Below are 18,453 nucleotides of genomic sequence, written 5' to 3' on the forward strand. Positions count from 1 at the left end.
GTGTTTGATATCTACTACCACAAACTAAAAGGGGTTTTTGGTGTTTTGTTTTTTTGTTTTTTTTTTAAAAGGAAAACAATTAGACACAGTGAAACTTTTAGACCTGAAGAAGGCACATGGATTTTTAGGAGACAATATGTTAATTAATACATAAAATCATATTTTAACTTATTTTTATTTTGCTGACTGTAGTAAACAATGTCAATATATAAGAGCCTCAGACTCTGCTATTTCATAGCAGCTGGCAATAGAAGAACAGTGATAGATTTATTTTTCTTGGCTCTCTGTTCAATACTTACTTCTTGTCTTTCATCTATAAATTCATTAGTTCAGGGAACACCTTTACTCCTTGGTGTTTCCAGGCATACAGCCACATTCCTAGCACAGCAAGGGAAGAATAAAGGATGACTCCGAGTTTCATAAACATGAACAGTAAAGCGGAAACAAAAGCAAGAAAAGAAACCATGAAAGCACAGACTCTAAGCAGAAGTTTAGCAAATACCTACAAGGTCTGCTGCAGAGGGATAAATTTTATTTAAATTAACCACCTCAATAAAGCAGTTGAAGACAAAGTCAGGAGTGATGGTTTTGTACTGCGAATCACCTTAGAAAGAAGTCCTTTGAAGTCAGTTGATCAAGGCTCCTGCAGAGAGCTCAGAAGAAGCCTGTCTGTAGACACTGGTAGAGTTATCAGCCATTGCTCTCCTCTTTGACCACTTGTTTTGATTACTGGTGACATCAGCATTAAAGTCCAGGAGAAAGCCTGTCCAACAGCCCAGATGATCCAGGCGGAGATGGTGATGTTTCTTGGGATGACAGAAAGACAAAAATATTTAAAACTCGGGTATTGTAACGGTAAGGTGAAAATTAACCCACGAGGTCAAATGAAGTTTGTAATCTGAGAACGTTTCAACAGCCAGAAACAGAGCAAGCTGCCAGCCTCTGACACTCAACTCAGCATCCCCTCCTCACTCACAGAGACAGCCTCAATACAGTTTTCAGACATGCGCTTGAGATCTGGTAATGGTCTTAAAGATGTCTCTTTCTAAGGAGAATGTGAAATGAGCTTGGCAGATTCCCATATCCCTGTGGCACAGTTAGTGAGGTGAAAGGTTTCCCAGAGGATAAACTAGAAACATTTGCCACTTGAAAAGTGACAGACTGTGTGGATGAATAAAACGGCACGCATATCATATCATAGGAAGGCTGAGTCCTCTTTTGTTCTTCCTCTCGCTAGATATGGCATCTTAGGCAAGATCAACTCAGAGACTGTCTTGGTTATCAAGAGTGAAAAGGCATCAATAGGCACGTGGTACATGGACTCTAACCTTTCGACTCATGCATGTACAATGCTCCAGTGACAGCAGTTCTTTTTTAATCTAAATTTTCAGTGGTGCTGGATTTACATAATGTAACAAGATGAATCTTCCTACGGTTTCACCCAGAGTAGGCCTGGCTAGGGAGCACTGCTGCTCGTATGTTTGTGGAAGAGTACTGAAAGAGAGGTTGTGGCTGAAGACTGCATGCTGTGATTGCAGACAAGGAAAAAAATCCCCTGTAGGTATTCAGCAGAGGCTGAAAAACATACACGATTTAAGAAGGAAACCATGCAGTGCTGTGGGAACTCAGAATGGGGACTCTTATCTTTAACTTCAAAGAAACATACTGTACCAGCCTTGCCAAAAGAAACATTCTTATTTTCTTCTTGACCTTTTCAATCCTGAAAAAAAAAACCAAGAATCTAAGAAGTTTTTCCTACCTTTGTTAAGAGCAGGTCTCCCTGTATAGTCCACGCTGGACTTGAGCTGGTAGTCTTCTTACTTCTACTCCTCACATGCTGGGATGACATTCACCACCATGCCTCATGTAGCTCATTTTCCACATGTATAATGCTGAAAAATATATGGTCATTTAGTCAGTGTACAAAGTTGCAGGTGCTTTGATGTATTCTAGCCTGTGACCACAGTTCATGAAAAGCAAACGTGTGCTTCTGTATGTGGCATGTATATGACATGTTCATGACTTTGTGTATCTTATAGTGTACCCTGTTTCTAAAGCACATTTTCTTCTTTGCCTTTTTCTTATTGTAGTAGTTGAACAAAGCAGTTGCTGACTAAAAAGTTATCTTAAACTGATCATTAAATGAGAGATCAAAGTTATCTCCCTTGGTGGTATCTCTTTTTTTTTTCTACATGTGTCTGTATTCTGTGCATACAGCACCCATCAGATGTGTTTATTGTTCCTGTGTCTTTGTGAGAGAATGACAATGTCGTATGTCTGGATATTTAGCTGGTACTTGGTTCACACCGAGTTGGTTTAGGGCAAGTTAACTTACAGTGGCTTTGCCTAAGGAGTTTTGAAGTTCCCAGCCAGATCTCTGAGTCTTACACATATGACAGACCCACTAAACCTTTATTGTTTTGTCATTAAAATTCAGAAAATACATGAAACAGAAATCCCCAAGATGACAGATTATAAGTTGGTTTAAACTGTAAAGACTATACAAATTTAGAAAATGCAATTATCTATAGCACCCATATTCATTCATTTACACTATTAATGGTTTTAAGTATCTACTTTGAAACTGATATTACACTGATGCAGAGAAACATGTTTAACAGGCCATATATGAACCCAGCCCTCATACAGCATCTGGTATAGTTCCCAAGACAGACCACTAGCCCAATATATATGTCTTCAAAGTGTCATTGCACTGTGGAAGACAGGAAGACAGATACAAGTACAGAATATATTTGTGGTATGACCTGGAATTGAGGGACTCTCAATATAGACAGGCATGATTCAGAGAACTTCGGGTTATTTAGTGGTTGTGATTTGGTGATTGCAAAATATCAGGGTGAAGGGGACTGGAAACCACAATCTCTGAAAGAAGAGATGATATACATAGCAGAATCATTCTGAGACTTGGAGGTATGGGTGGAACAGTGCTGGCTTCATACTTGAGACATAATTCTTTACACTAGATCTATACTGTGGTCTTTTAGATGATAAAATCAATGGAATTAGAACAATGTCCCAGTATCACACACATATCCCTGCAGCTAGTTCTAGAGTCCAAGGTCTTAACCACACAAAATAAGCTGCCTTTTATGAGCATCAGCTGAGCTCTGAAAGCATTATTGCTTGTAATTATCTTTAGATCATAGTTATGATGAAGAAAAACCTGTTAAAGACTCTTAATTTTCATAAGCATACAATTTCTACCTATGAAGTAGGTATTGAGAAATGTGAATGGGACTGTGCAACTAGAAACACAGCATGTTCAGGGAAAACTAACACAATAGGCCATATATCTTCAGTAAAGATGACTGACACACAAAAGACTTAAAGAAGAGACCTATAGAGACCTATATGGGAACGTATGTTGACCATAACAATGTAATATCAAATATGAGGTGTGATATTAACAGTGTAAAATTAGAATATGAAGTCAGAGTGTGACATCAAGGGAGTCAACAGAAGAGAATTTTCCCAAAGAAGGTTATGATGTTTCTGCTCAGAACTCAACACCACTATGGACCACCAGACCTACTGGGGAAGGACTGAAAGGATAAAAGGCTTGAGAAACCTCCTTTAGACATGGCCATTATTGATTTATCCTTATAAGTAAGACCCCACTCGATTAAAGGGGATTCAAAGTACATGTATATGCTCACAATTGAATAGACATGAGGAAACACTAGTATGTAACTTCAACATGCTTTTAGAAGAAAGAGTAAAATGTAGTGTACACACACATGCACACACACATACACACGGACCCATTGCTAACTATGTTATAAAACACTCTCTAAAGTATAAGAGTTGATTTTCCAGTTCATGAAAACTGAAGATGACAAATAAGATGCAAAAAACTGAAGAGTAGCTAGAAAGAGCTTGGTCAGTTAAGTGTCTTATGTGCAAGCATGAGACACTAAACCCATGTAAAATTCCCATGTGAAAATAGCAGGTATAGTAGTGCATGATTGTAATCTCTGGGTTAGGAGGCAAAGACAGGAGGATCCCCCTTGGCCTGCCAGGCTAGCTGAATTAGTGAGTACTAGGCCACTAAGAGACCTAGTCAATACAAAGTAAATAAGTCCTGAGGAACAATACCAGAGAATAACCATGGCATCTACACTCATGTGCACTTAACACACACACATACACATAAACATTCATATGGCCACAACACACAAACTTAAGCACACACAGGAGCAGGGCAGTTGATACCAAAAGTAGGAACTTGCCTCTACAAAGAAGCAATTTTCCAGCTTAGGTAGATGACCAGAATACTCTTCAGAATTTTCTTTGGCTTGCTGTTAGTTCATTCTGAAATGAAACGTGTCATGCACACAAAGCTTCAATTATCCTTTTAGAGCATCATTCAGTATTGGAGGACAGCCATAGATCACTGGGTATTTGAGGAAATCCCCTATTTTTGGAGAAGATGACCTAAGGAAACAAATAAAGCCAAACTCAGGAGCTATGCAAGGACCAGGGAGAGAAAGATACGTCTGTAGTTAACATCCTCTGAGAGAAATAAAGACAACATAGGCCCTAACACACAAACAGGGAGCTGAAAAGGCAAAGCACTCAGGATACCACATATAACTCTCATAAAGTATAAAATACACTGTCAGATTTAAGGCAAGTCACTACATGGAATTAGAAAATAAACTTGAGAAAACTTCCTGGGAAATATAACCATAATACAATGACATAGAGATTTCTAGAGAATAAACAACTGGCTTGTAGGCTATATCTAAGAAATAGTTCTCTCGTCCAGTTAGTGAGGAATTGCAGGAAAGAAAGCTTTTTTAGTGAAGGGAAGGAAAGCACCCATTAAATAACAACCTCCAACAGAATTGCAGGAAGGGAAAATGCATCGAATTAATTAAGCACAAATTAAGAAAACTCAAAGCACGTTGTCACGAATGTTTAAAGCCAGAGATAAAATTTTTAAAACTTTCTGCTGCAGAAGTTGAGTGTGAAATGGGATTTGAAATAGGAATGGAATTGGGCTTTCTTACAAGATGCCAAAAATGTGCCTCCAAATGTATGAAGAAAAAGTATGTCTGACCTAGAAATGTATATCCAGCTGAACTTTTCAATCCTTTGTGGGTAAAATAAGCCATCTTCAGACTACAAGGTCTCAAAAAAAATGTGCCTACTATACATCCTTTCTCAGCAAGTAAATGGAAGCCATCTTCTGCCAAACCGAAGGAATAAAATCTTGGAAGAAGATGTACAACCTAGAAAATAGAAGCTGTAACACAGGAAGGAAGTGTAGAAGTCACAGGGCTGTGGCGAGGAGGGGCTCTACACGGGTCTGAAGACGCCAAGGCTCCAGATGAAAGCAGGGAGACAGTGTTCTTGGGGTACCTATGAATGGTGGGGAATACACCTCTCTGACCACACCCAGAAGAAACTCAGGAGACTGAAGTGAGGGTACATAGAAAAACAGGCAAAAGATACACCAATGATTAAGAGCCCTTGCTGTCCAATCGTGAAGGCTGGAATTCTTACGTCAAAGCTCATTTACCAAGCCAGTCCCATGCCTATCTGTTATACCACATCTGCATGGGGCAGAGACAGAAAGATTATAGAAGTTTGCTGGCTTCCAGCCAAGAGGAACAAATAGAAAACCACAGGTCCCAGGAGAGTCTCCGCCTCAAAGGTATAGACAAAGGTTGAGGAGAGCACCAAGCGTCCTCTTCAGCTTCTGTGTATTTTACACATGTGGACACACTTGCACACACATGCATATGTCCATGCACTCACGTAGATACACACACAAATAAAGAAATGTTTTTAAAAAATAAAACAATGCAATATTTAACTCCCACGGAATTATGCTCCACACCACAACTTCTCTGATTCTGCCTGCCAACTGCACTCTATTATCTTTACCTTTACAACTGCAGAGCACTCCACACATGTTTACCAGGTAACAAAGGCATGCCACTCACAGGTTAGGGCCATTGGTGGATGCTTAATATGTGCTAGATTCCGGGTAGAGACAAGATGTTCCACTAACCCACAATTTTAAGAAAATTTGATAAAAACAACAGTTACCAAGTCTTGTGATTTCACTCCCTAGAAATGGTAAGTATCGGGGTTGGAATGATAAAAGCTGGTGGAGAAGGAAAATCATCTTGTTAAGGTTTTTAGTTAGCTTTCTATGGATTTCCATGTGAAAATAGCCATCTGTAAGTGCTCATTCGCTAACTTGCCCCCAGAATATCCTTGCACTAATTTCAAAAGTTAAACGAGACATAAAGACAGCCTTGTGGGAAAACCCAGATGCATTTAAGTGAATTGTACCTGATAGCTTCTAACTCTGATTCAAACTATGCAATTTCAAAAGTAAAACTAACTTTTTAATGAATGTAATTAATTCATCTAAACAATACATTTTATAGGGTGTGTGTGTATGTGTGCATGTGCGTGTGCATGTGTGTGTGTGTGTGTATACCTGCAGAGCCACCCAGAGTTGCTGCTTGAAGCAAAACACTGGTCCTTTGCAAGAGCAGCAAGCGCTCTTAGCTGCTAAGCCATCACTCCATCCCCTCATCAACAACTTGCTATTCTACAAAAATCTAATTAACATGCTGGGGAAATAGATCAGTGGGTAAAATGCTTGTCACACAAAAATGAGTTCCTAAGTTCAACTCCCAAAGCCCATGCTTAAAAATAAAATGCCAGACTTGATGATGTACATTTGTAATTCCAGCACTGAGGAGGCAGAGACAGGGGATCCCTGTAGTTTTCTGGCCAGCCAGCCTAGCCTACTCAGCAAGCTCCAGGCCAAGGAGAAACCCATCTCAAAAAAAAAAGGTTAATGGCTCCTAAGAATCACACCATTACCTCTGACCTACACACACACACTCACAGACATACAAGTATAGACACACACAAAAAAATCTATAAATGCAAAGTTTGAATTAATGGTCATTTAGTACTAATTCTATAGTCATCAAACTATAGCAGTGTATATTTAAGGTATATAAAATCAAGTTATTTTATATATCTTATATATTAAGATAAATATAAAATACTGTGTATTAAAGGATATGTAAGTTAACATTTTCTTGAAGAATTCAAGGTATAAAAATACTATATATTTAAGGATATATAAGTTAAGATTTCTTTGAAGAATTCAAGATATGTATGTGTAGAAAGAACATGCAGTGAGATAGCACTCTCTTCATTGCCCCCGGTGGGGGGGGGACATTGACAGGAAGAGTGATGTTTAGTTAACATGAGAAGTTTCTCAAGCTAATTACCCATAACTAATAGTGATCAGGGGCAGAGCTCCAAACATGCCTTTACTCATTCATACATTCACCTGTCAGTCTATAGTCAATAAATAGTTATGAATTGCCAGGCTCTAAGACAGATACTGAGAGGAATAAAACAGTCCTGTGACCCTCAAATATTTATCCTGGGAGAAAATGACATGGACACCTATAAAATAAGCTCAGTGTTGATGATACATCATGGTCTGCGAGGCCTTTGCTCACTTTAACTTAGAGGCATAAGAAAGAGATGTGTCAGGGTTTTCTAGAAATTTCTAATGTAATTATAAATCCTTTTCTTCCTTGTGAATCAGGGTTCCAAGAGTATAGACTTCATGAAGATAGTGTCTAACAAGAGTGTGAAACATAGGTGGGCCCCAAATAAAGTCATTCATAGACTTGGACCCAAAAGGACATCATGAACTCTGGGGTGAAATTTGACTATTTTTTGCAGAAATGGGATACTCTTGTAAAAGGTTCTGTGGAAGTTGCCCTGTGCCTGATGCCACTCCATGGGGTGGTTAAAGGGCTTAAGAGTATGATGCTTGTGTACTGTGTATCCCATACTCCAGACTACTTGGCAGAGGATGCGGCCTTCCTTGAGTTTCAGGGCTAAACATCTATGTGTGTTCTCTCCCAGTGCAGTGCCTGGAGATGACCACCAAACGGAAGCTCATTGGCCGCCTGGTGCCATGCCGCTGCTTCCGCGGCGAGGAAGAGATCATCTCAGTGTTGGATTACTCCCACTGCAGCCTGCAACAGGTGCCCAAGGAGGTCTTCAACTTCGAACGCACGCTAGAGGAGCTCTATCTAGATGCCAATCAGATTGAGGAGCTGCCCAAGGTGAGTTCTGACAATGTCAAGTTCCTAGTGCCGAGTAGTTAGCCTTCCTTCAGTCCAGATACCCGACACACTTCGGCTTTCTATCCAGTAATTAACACATCATAGCCTCTCTCTCACAGCACCGCCGCCTTTCATTATAGTATTTGATGCACAGCTGCCTCCCATTCAGGTAACTAACAGCCTGGGCTATAGAGTGAGTTCTAGTCTATAAAGAGAAGCCCTGCAGCCCCCCCCCCGCTCACATTTTAATACACACATAAGAGAGAGGGGGAGTTTATGTTTAGAAAGAAGAGGGAAATATGAAATATGATGGTTCTAAAACATAAAATTATATGTTAAAATACTTTAAACCTTGAACTATACATTTTAAGTCTAATATATTTACAAATAATATAATAATTCCAAACATGATAAAGAGACTGCAGGTGTAGAAATCGTTATTGGTGGAGTGCCTACTTAACATGGGCAGAAAAGAAAGAAAACATTTAGTTTTGTGTGCTTGCATGTAAACATATTTCAAGTAAAACTTTGGGTATCAGACTCTACATATGCACTCCTGTGACTCTATTCTCTATTAAATAATAAGGAAGCAAACCAGAGTTAAACCTCAGAGAAGTTCAAAGTTAGAAGCACCTACCAGTCACCTAAGTAAATCACTGGCATAAGCAGGCAGCTTCATGTTTACTAGTGAAAGGGCTTGCACAATTGAAAGTGTGTCCCATATGCAAAAAAAAATGTTATTAACTATACCAATGTGCTAATCAAATCAAATTATGAACAGTTATTTTTACATGAGATTATGATCTGTGGTGTTTATATAAAAATGCTTCAAAATTAGGAAATATTTAATTTTTTCACTTCGAAAATAACCTACTTCATTTTTAACTGTGTAAACTGTGAATGCGTAATTCCTGAGTCTTTGCTCAGAGATCTGAGTCAAGCCTAGAAAAGGTTGTTGACCACATGGGTTCACACCAGGAAAATGCCCAGGTGGCAGCTCAGGGAGAGTTTGCAATGAAGTGGGCTCTCTCTGCCACTGGGTGTGAGCCAGTGGAGTGATACCCAGTCACTGCACCCAGGGATGACACGTGTGGTGGCTTTCACATCAGACACAAACACCATTTCATACACTGCAGGACTTGATTAATAAAACCACAAAAGTTTAAACAAATTATAAATGTGGGTTTTTTGTAATTTAGAAAAATAAGCACAATGTTTTAGCAACTTTTGTTGGTTTTATGTCAGACCAATACAGGCTTGACAGATTAACTAGAGGCTGGGTTAAATTAAAATTCTAAATAAAAGGCCGGGCGTTGGTGGCGCACACCTTTAGTCACAGCACTCAGGAGGCAGAGGCAGGTAGATCTCTGTGAGTTCGAGACCAGCCTGGTCTACAGAGCAAGTTCCGGGACAGCCTCCAAAGCCACAGAGAAACCCTGTCTCGAAAAACCAAAAAAAAAAATTCTAAATGAAAAAGACAATAAAAATGTATTGATTTTATCCTAAATATCACACTGAATACATTTGTGTTAAAAGAGTTTATAATCATCTTTCTTTACCTTATAAAGCTAGCAACTTTAGGTCAATAGCATATTAAAATATTTTTACAGGTCTACAAAAAATTGTTTAAGGCAACTAGTGAAAACATTAAACACTGTGAGCTGATAAAGAACTATTTATACTCTCTGCTATATTGTGCTTGAGTCTTTAGGAAGAGGTCAGTTTCTGCTCCTGAGGATTCTAAGCCTAATTACAGAAAAAAAATAAAAGAAATTTTGGAGAAAAGTATGCAGTAGTGTATCATAGAAGCAAAAAACTTCTGTAGTCGGTATGCACAGAAGAGTTCCTTTCTTGAGGAGGTAAAAGAAGGACTTAATTCAAATATGGATGAGCAATCAAGACATCGTATCATGGGGAAAAGGAAAGAGAAGTGTGTAGACTCTGGAGCTGTAAGGATGGCTTGAGTCAGGAACATGGGGAAAGGGGACAGGGAAGATCAGATAGCAGCGCTGGCCCAAGTTACAACACAGCATTGTTAAAATACAAGCATCAGAAAAAAAAAAAAAACAAAGGATAAAACCAGTGAGAATTGCCCATTATGCTATTCAGAAGGATCCTAAGTAGGCTTGGAAACAAAATCTAAGATAATTTGTCTATCCTGTTAATTAAAACAATCAAGTAGCAATAAATAAAATTAACATAAGTGCACCAAGCACTCAATATATTTCCTGTGTACTTAAATAGAAGAGAAACCATTAATTGTCTCCTACTCTCTACATATTTCAAACCCCTTATGTAATTGCTTAAGGTTGGTAAAAGGGACCTCTCTCTGAACGAATTGTTACTCCCACAGAGAAGCCTCATTGGTCTCATCTGAAGTATATAATGACCTGAATTGTTTGACATTTGAGATACGATCATAACAGTACAAAAATATATTTGTAAGTTGTCAGAAACAGTAGGAAAATAAGAAACAAAACCACAAAGCATGATAATGTAAGTCAGGACTCTCTTTCTTGTAATGGAGAGCCCCATCCAAACTGACTTTTAAAAGGTGTTACTTAATAGGAAGAGAACATTGAGTCGGGGTTGACGGTGTTTGCAAAGATATGTCAAGGGTTATGAGAAAAGAAGTGAAAATAGATTTGAAAGAACGGGAAGATTCTAATTCGAATAGTTCCCTCTGCAGTGCTTAGCTTCTATAGTAAAAGGTAGAGGTGTAAAAGCCACATCTTTCCCACAAGGACAGAAGCCATGCTGTTTATAATTTAATACTGCTTTTCTTTTGAATTAAGAATTAATTATATTGAATTAAGAAGTACAGATATAGACAGAATAATAAACTGTAATGGCATATATTAGGAGTTAAAATACTGTATGAAGACATACATGCATAAAATAGCACAGTGAAAAATATAAGCTAGTTCTTGACATTCAAAATCTCTGTAAAAGAGAATAAGAGTGATTTAAGGGAAGCCATTGTGTGACCAAAATTATAATAAAGGGGGAATTTGGTGAATTAAATCAAGTTGGCTATATCTAAAATAGAATAGATCTAAATCTGAAATACCTGAAAGTTTCCAGGTATTTTAGAGATTGAGAGCTTATAATTTTGAACTCAGATTGGATCCTAACAGTGCCATTTGGTTCAGAAGGCATCTACTTCCCAGAAACCTCAGTTTTTCCATCAGGAAAAAGGCAGCATCTCCTATACATAAAGCAAAAAACTAGGGACAGAGTGAAGGGTGAGTTTAGTTTCCTGGGTGATAATGTATGTGTGGGACCTAAAACTATAAAAAATCAAAAGTAGACATTAACCCAGCCAGAGCTGGAGTATGTACAATTCCCTTAAAAATTAGATTTGATGGAATCCTGGGGTAGTTCTAAGTGGTGACTACCCAACAATAAAAGCCATGCACAGATGTGTCCAACCTCTGAACCTATACATCTCAGTGAACCTCTCTACAGCTAGAATGGTCCCTCTGAAGAAATGGAACTTCAGTTAGGGTTTTACATCTTTATGACCAATTACAGTTCTATTCATTCACCCAGACAAGGAAAGGAAAAACTGAGAGTGAGTTGAAACAAATAAAGCACTCTTTATATCCTCTTTAATGGCTAATATTTCCTTTTGCCTGTGTATGAGCGAGAACAGTGTGTTGCATTTTACTTTCTGGATCTGAGTTGTTGCCTCGCTTCCAAGTCTACCTATTTCTAGAAATTTCCATCATTTAATTTTTCTTTACATCCGATTTACCTTGATTTGTGTATGTACCATATTCTCATTATCCACTCATTTGTAGATGAACATCAGGGTTGTTCCATTCCCTTTGTCATGAATGGAGCAGCAATAAATGCAGATGTGCAAACATCTCTGTAGTAATCCATTGAGTTCCCTAGATACACCCAGGAGTGGAATAGCTGGTTCTATTTATAAATTTTGAGGAACCTCCAAATTAGTTTCCATTCTGACAAAGCACAAAAATGAAAGTTTATAGATAGCAGTACTCTGCCCCATATGGAAGTGAATTAGTTGCTAAGAACTCCTTCAGATCAATGCCCAGTTCATCATCCCAGAGCCGCAGGAATTGATCAACATATGATAATCTATCAGTGTAATCCACAATATAAATAAACTGAAAGAAAAAAACACAAGATCATGTCATTAGATGCTGGAAAAGCATTTGACAAAATCCAACATTCCTCCATGATAAAAGTCTTGGAGAGATCAGGGATTCAAGGAACATACCTAAATATAATAAAAGCAGTATAAAGCAAGCCAACAGTCAACATCAAGTTAAATGGAGGGAAACTCAAAGAAATTCCACTAAAATCAGGAACAAGTCTGTACACTCTCTCCATATCTATTCAATGTACAACTTGAAATTCTAGCTACAGCAATAAGAGGACTAAAGGAGATCAAGAGGATACAAAGTGGGAAAGAAGTCAAAGTAGCCCTCTTATATACAAACAACAAAAGGGTTGAGAAAGAAATGAAGGAAACAACACACTTCACAATAGTCACAAGCAATATAAGATATCCTTGGATATTTCTAACCAATCAATTGAAAGACCTGTGTGGCAAGAACTTCAAGTCTTTGATGAAAGAAATTAGAGAAGTTATCAGAATATGGAAGATTTCCCATGCTCATGGAGTGGTAGAATTAACATAGTGAAAATGGCAATCTTACCAAAAGTAATCTACACATTCAACCCAATCCCCATCAAAATCCCAACACAGTTCTTTACAGACCTTGAAAGAACAATATTCAACTTCATATATAAAAAAGAAACAAGACAGCCAAAACAATCCCATACAATAAAAATGACTGCCAGAGGTATCATCATCCCTGACTTCAAGCTCAACTACAGAGTTATAGTAATTAAAACAGCATGATATTGGCATAAAAACAGACAAGTAGATAGATTGATGGAATCAAATTGAAGACCTAGACATAAATCCACACACCTATGAACACCTGATTTTTGACAAAGAAGCCAAAATTATACAATGGGAAGAAAAGTTTCTTCAACAAATGGTGTTGGTATAACTGAATGTTGGCATATAGAAGATGTAAATAGATTCATGTCTATCACCCTGCACACAACTCAAGTCCAAGTGGATCAAAGATGTCCACATAAATTCAGTTACACTGAACCTGATAGAAGAGAAAGTGGGAAATAGTCTTGAATGCATTGGCACATTAGACAACTTCCTGAATAGAAGAAGGGTAGTACAGACACTGAAACTGACATTTAATAAATTGGACCTCATGAAACTGAAAACCTTCTGTAAAACAAAGGACATCATCAATAGGACAAAACAGCAGCCTACAGAATGGGAAAAGATCTTCACTGACCCCACATCTGACAGACAGCTAATCTCCAAAATATATAAAGAATCCAAGAAACAAATAATCCAATTAAAAAATGGTGTACAGACCTAAACAGAGAACTCTTGACAGAAGAATCTCAAAAGGTAGAGAAACACCTTATCCATCAGGGAAATACAAATCAAAACAACTCTGAGATTCCACCTTACACCTGTCAGAATGGCTAAGATCAGAAATACCAATGGCAGCTTATATTGGAGAGGATGTCAAACAAGAACACTTTTCCATTGCTGGTGGGAGTGTGGACTTGTACAGCCACTTTAGAAATCTCAGAAAACTGGGACTCACTCTACCACAAACCCAACTATACCATTCTTGGGCATTTACCCAAAGGACACATGCTCAACTATGCTCATGGCAGCTTTATCCATAATAGCCAGAAACTAGAAACAATCTATATGTCCCTCAACCAAAGAATGGATTTAAAAATGTGGTGTATTTTCACAATGGACTATTACTCAGCTACTAAAAACAATGATATCAGGAAATTTGAAGGCAAACTGAATTAATTCAAACATGGCATGTACTCAAGAATCCTGTTGATGAAAGGGGGTAAGGATTGTAGGAGGCAGAGGAGTCAAGGACATCATAAGAAATTGATATGAACAGACTTTGATTCCTTCCCCTACAGCTACAGCAAGGACAAGATAATGCACTCCTTTACCCGGGAGGCATGAAACTCTTTTTTTAAAGTCTTGTTTTACATACCAATCCAAGATCCTTCTTCCTTCCCTCCTCCTATTCCTCCCATCTTCTTCCCCATCCCACCACCATTCACTCCCCAGAGAGTATGAGGCTCACCATGGGGAATCAACAAAGTCTGTCGCATCATTTGGGGAAGGACCAAGGTCCTACCCCCTGTATCTAGGATGATCAAGGTATCCCTCTATAGCGATACCAAAAAGCTAGTTAATGAACCAAGGATAAATACTGGTTCTACTGCTAGTGGCCCCACAACTGCCCAAGGTTCCCAATTGTCCCCCACATTTAGAGGGTCTGTCTCAATTTTATGCAAGTTCCCTAGCTGTCATCTTGGAGTCTGTGAGCTTTCACTTGCTCAGGTCAGCTGTTTTTGTGGGTTTTCCCAACACAGTTTTGACCCCTTTGCTCATCACTTCTCCCTCTCTACAACTGGACTCCAGGAGTTTGGCCCAGTGCTTGGCTATGAATCTCTGCTTCTGCTTCCATCAGTTACTGGATGAGAATCCCAAATGGCCAAAAGGCATTTAAGGAATTGCTCGACATCCTTAGCCTTCAGGGAAATGCCAATCTAAACTCTGAGATACCATGTTACACCTGTCAGAATGGCTAAAATAAAAAACACTAATGAAATCTTATGCTGGAGAGCATGTGGAACACTCCTCCACTACTGGTGGGAGTACAAACTTATACAGACACTTTGGGAATCACTTTGGAAGTTTCTCAGAGAAATTGATTTACCTCAAGATGCAGCGGATATTACTCTTGGGCATATACCCAAAGTATGCACATCCATACCACAAGGGCATCTGTTCAACTATATTCATAGCAGCATTGTTTGTAATAGCCAGAACCTAGAAGCAACCTAGATGCCCCTCAACTGGAGAATGGATAAAGAAAACGTGGCATATATACACAATGAAGTACTGCTCAGTGGTTAAAAAAAAAACAGTGACATTTTGTAATTCACTGGCAAATGGATGGAACTAGAAGAAACCATCCTGAGTAAGGTAACCCAAACACAGAAAGACAAACCCAGTATGTACTCACTCATAAGTGAATATTAGACATAGAGCAAAAGATAACCAGCCTACAATACACAACTCCAGAGAAGCTAGGAAATAAAGAGGACCCTAAGAGTAACATATATAGACCACCCCCCCTTGAGAAGGGGAAGCGAACAAGCTCTCCTGAGTAAATTGGCTGCATGGGGGAGGAGGGAGGGAAGGAGGAAGGAAGGAAAAAGGGAAGGGGAGGGGAGAACATGAGGGATAGGAAAAATCAAATTGGGGGAAGGAAGGACAGAGAGGGAGAGCACGGAAAGGGATGCTTTGATAGAGGGAGCCATTATAGGATTAAGGAGGAACCTGACACTAGGGAAATTCCCACAAATCCACAAGGATGACCCCAACTAAGATTGTAAGCAATAGTGGAGAGGGTGCTTTAAATTCCTTTCCCCTATAATGAGATCAATGACTACCTTAAATGCATGAACTTCTTTCTTTAGGGTTTTTTTTTGAGACAGGGTTTCTCTGTATTGTTTTGGAGCCTGTTCTGGAGCTCACTCTGTAGACCAAGTTGGCCTGAAACTCACAGAATCTGCCTCCCAAGTGCTGGGATTAAAGGTGTGCCGCCACCAACACCCGGTTATGAAACTCTTTCTTAAGCATCTCTTCTCTCTTTCTCATAATAAATAACCCATGCTTAAATCTATGTCAGAGCTGTTTGCTAATATACTCCAACTTTGCTACATAAAAGAAAGGAATGGCTTTTTCCAGGGTCTAGGAAGTTGACGACTCGGCTGGTAAAGTGCTTGCCACACAAACAGGAGGACCTGAATATGAATCTCTAGCATCCGTGTAGAATTCTGGGCATAGAGGATGAATCAGGAAGCCAAGAACTGGAGGAGTTAAAACACATAGATCCCAGAAACTCACTGGCTAGCCAGTCAGGATGACTCACTAGATCCAGATTCAGTGAGAGATCCTGTCCCCAAAATAAGAATGATATAGAAAGACACCCAACATTGACCCCTGGCCTTCACACACACACGTGCACCAACATATAAATGTACATACACACACACACACACACACAGACAGGCTCATTTTAATATGAAAAGACACTGTTTAATGAAGTTTATTAGCTTCTTCAAAATAATAACAAATTCAATATTATAATAAATAAAACAAATTGTCTACCAATGGCTATGGGTTTACTGTGTATTGGGAATTTACAGTTGTGCCTGTTATGTTTCTTATGGCCACGTTAGATAAAGATGAACAGTTGCTGGCTCATAAAACCAAGAATAGCCTGAAGAACTTATTTGGAAAGTACAGCAAACAGACTTCAAGGTGACTGCCCAGGTTCAGCAGTACAGAGACAATCCGAGTTGGCGTCCCCCAAAAATGCAGTCTAACTGTGACATTTACTCAAGATTCAAACTGCTGCATCTTCAAATAATCCCTGGTGAAGTTGTCTTATAAGGAAGATCGGGGTCATGATGGAGTAATGGAGTGCACACATACACCATTTGCATGCACAAATATATACATTATACTCATAAACACATATACAAGCCATGAGCACTCAAACACTCATGCACACACCCAGTTGATCTCATGCTCATCCATATACACACTTATTTATCCTACACAATGTGTTCTACAATATTTGAGGTGTCTCACACCTTTAATTATGTTGATTTTCTCTTAATTCTTTGATAGTTGCTACTTAGCCTGAAGCCATGTTTGCTAAACCTTTAAATACAATTATTTGAAAACCAAGACAATCTCTTGTATTGTAGAAGCTAATGTAACCCAAGGAACCATGGATAGAAGGTGACAAGTTGAGAGGTGCTAAATAATAGACGTTATTATAGTTTATGAAAGCTGGAATGATCACCGATTGTTTCTTCCTACCACTAAAAGAGACTCTTTTTGAAATAGATGAAACTACTTACATCTCTATACTAACTGGTTAAACAATCATCATTTTTGAGAACTATCAAATGACTTGCTCAAGTTTAAAAATGACCTAAATTTGAAATGTGGAACACAAAAACTGCTATTTGACCAATGAAACTGTCTTATACTGACGATAACACTTTTGAGTGTGTGTCTCCCATAAATATGGGATTACCCATAATTTAGTATTTTATATAAGTACTACTTACCACAGTAAGATATAGGAAGATATAGGCGATATAGGAAGTCCTCTTAATTTAAATAAAGATCAGAAAAAAGAGCGCATTTTTTACTTCCTTACTTCCTCTCAATATCTGGGACACATTAGTTTGAATTTTGGTGTGGAAATTATAGTGTTTTCTGGATATATAAAACTGCATTCAGGTCTGGCGTTAGTGGTGCACGCCTTTAATCCCAGCACACAGGAGGCAGAGGCAGGCAGATCTCTGTGAGTTCGAGGCTAGCCTGGTCTGTAGAGCAAGTTCTGGGACACGCTCCAAAGCAATGCAGAGAAACACTGTCTCGAAAAACAAAACTAAACAAAAAAAAACTGCATTCAGAATAAAACTGTCTCATGTATGAGTGTAAGTAATAAAGGCATTAACAAGAATTGACTGTTTAGTCTCTTTCTTGGAGTATCATTCTCCAAATTCTGGAGATCTTAGCATTCATGTGGACGTATTGTTTTATAGTGACTGAGTTTGCAGGTATGTGGCAGAGGAAAATGAGGGGCAAATGAACAGAAACAGCTCTCATAGGGAAAATAATCAGATTCAGATTTCTTTTCTTACTCAAATACCTATTGTTTAAAATGTCTCACACAGGAAATTTAATAAATCTGTTACTCATAAGACAGGTGTGTCAGTTAATATAGGAGTCCTCTGGCTGCTCCATGCATCTTCTGGATATCTTTCAGTCTTTCAGGTGAGAACACACTTCTTACACATTTCTCAGCTGCATCTATATGGTAAATCTGATGGAAAGTTAATATAACAACCCCATCTCTAATCTTTGCTGCTATTTGAGGGAAATCATATATAAGCCCTAGACTTAGGTAAAGTGTATTAATTGGGACACTTGTTCATTCTGCATGTTTTCTGCAGATGCTATTCTAGGTACCACGGTTTGTTATTGGACAAACCAAGTCCCTATTCTCACAAAATCTATTTTACTTTAAAAAGTAAACAATTTAAAGAGGAAATGTTGTGTCACAGCAGGTGTCCTGATGAAAAATGTTTTCAGTGAGGACTT

The 18,453-nt window shown here is 38.6% G+C and overlaps 1 protein-coding gene across 12 annotated transcripts in view; it reads left to right on the forward strand.

Moving 5' to 3' along the window:
• The window catches only part of Lrrc7 (leucine rich repeat containing 7), a 445,479-nt gene that overhangs the window by 175,791 nt on the left and 251,235 nt on the right, over nucleotides 1-18,453 (forward strand). For 11 of the 12 annotated variants that reach the window (XM_040751539.1, XM_040751532.1, XM_040751538.1 and 8 more), the window contains one exon: nucleotides 7,942-8,144. In XM_040751539.1, the coding sequence (XP_040607473.1) occupies nucleotides 7,942-8,144 (203 nt within the window). The remainder of the gene's footprint in view (nucleotides 1-7,941; nucleotides 8,145-18,453) is intronic. The other variant, XM_040751537.1, reaches the window with a different exon arrangement.

The sequence above is a fragment of the Mesocricetus auratus genome, unplaced genomic scaffold (assembly GCF_017639785.1).
Source record: "Mesocricetus auratus isolate SY011 unplaced genomic scaffold, BCM_Maur_2.0 Super-Scaffold_100009, whole genome shotgun sequence".
Classification (NCBI taxonomy): Eukaryota; Metazoa; Chordata; class Mammalia; order Rodentia; family Cricetidae; genus Mesocricetus; species Mesocricetus auratus.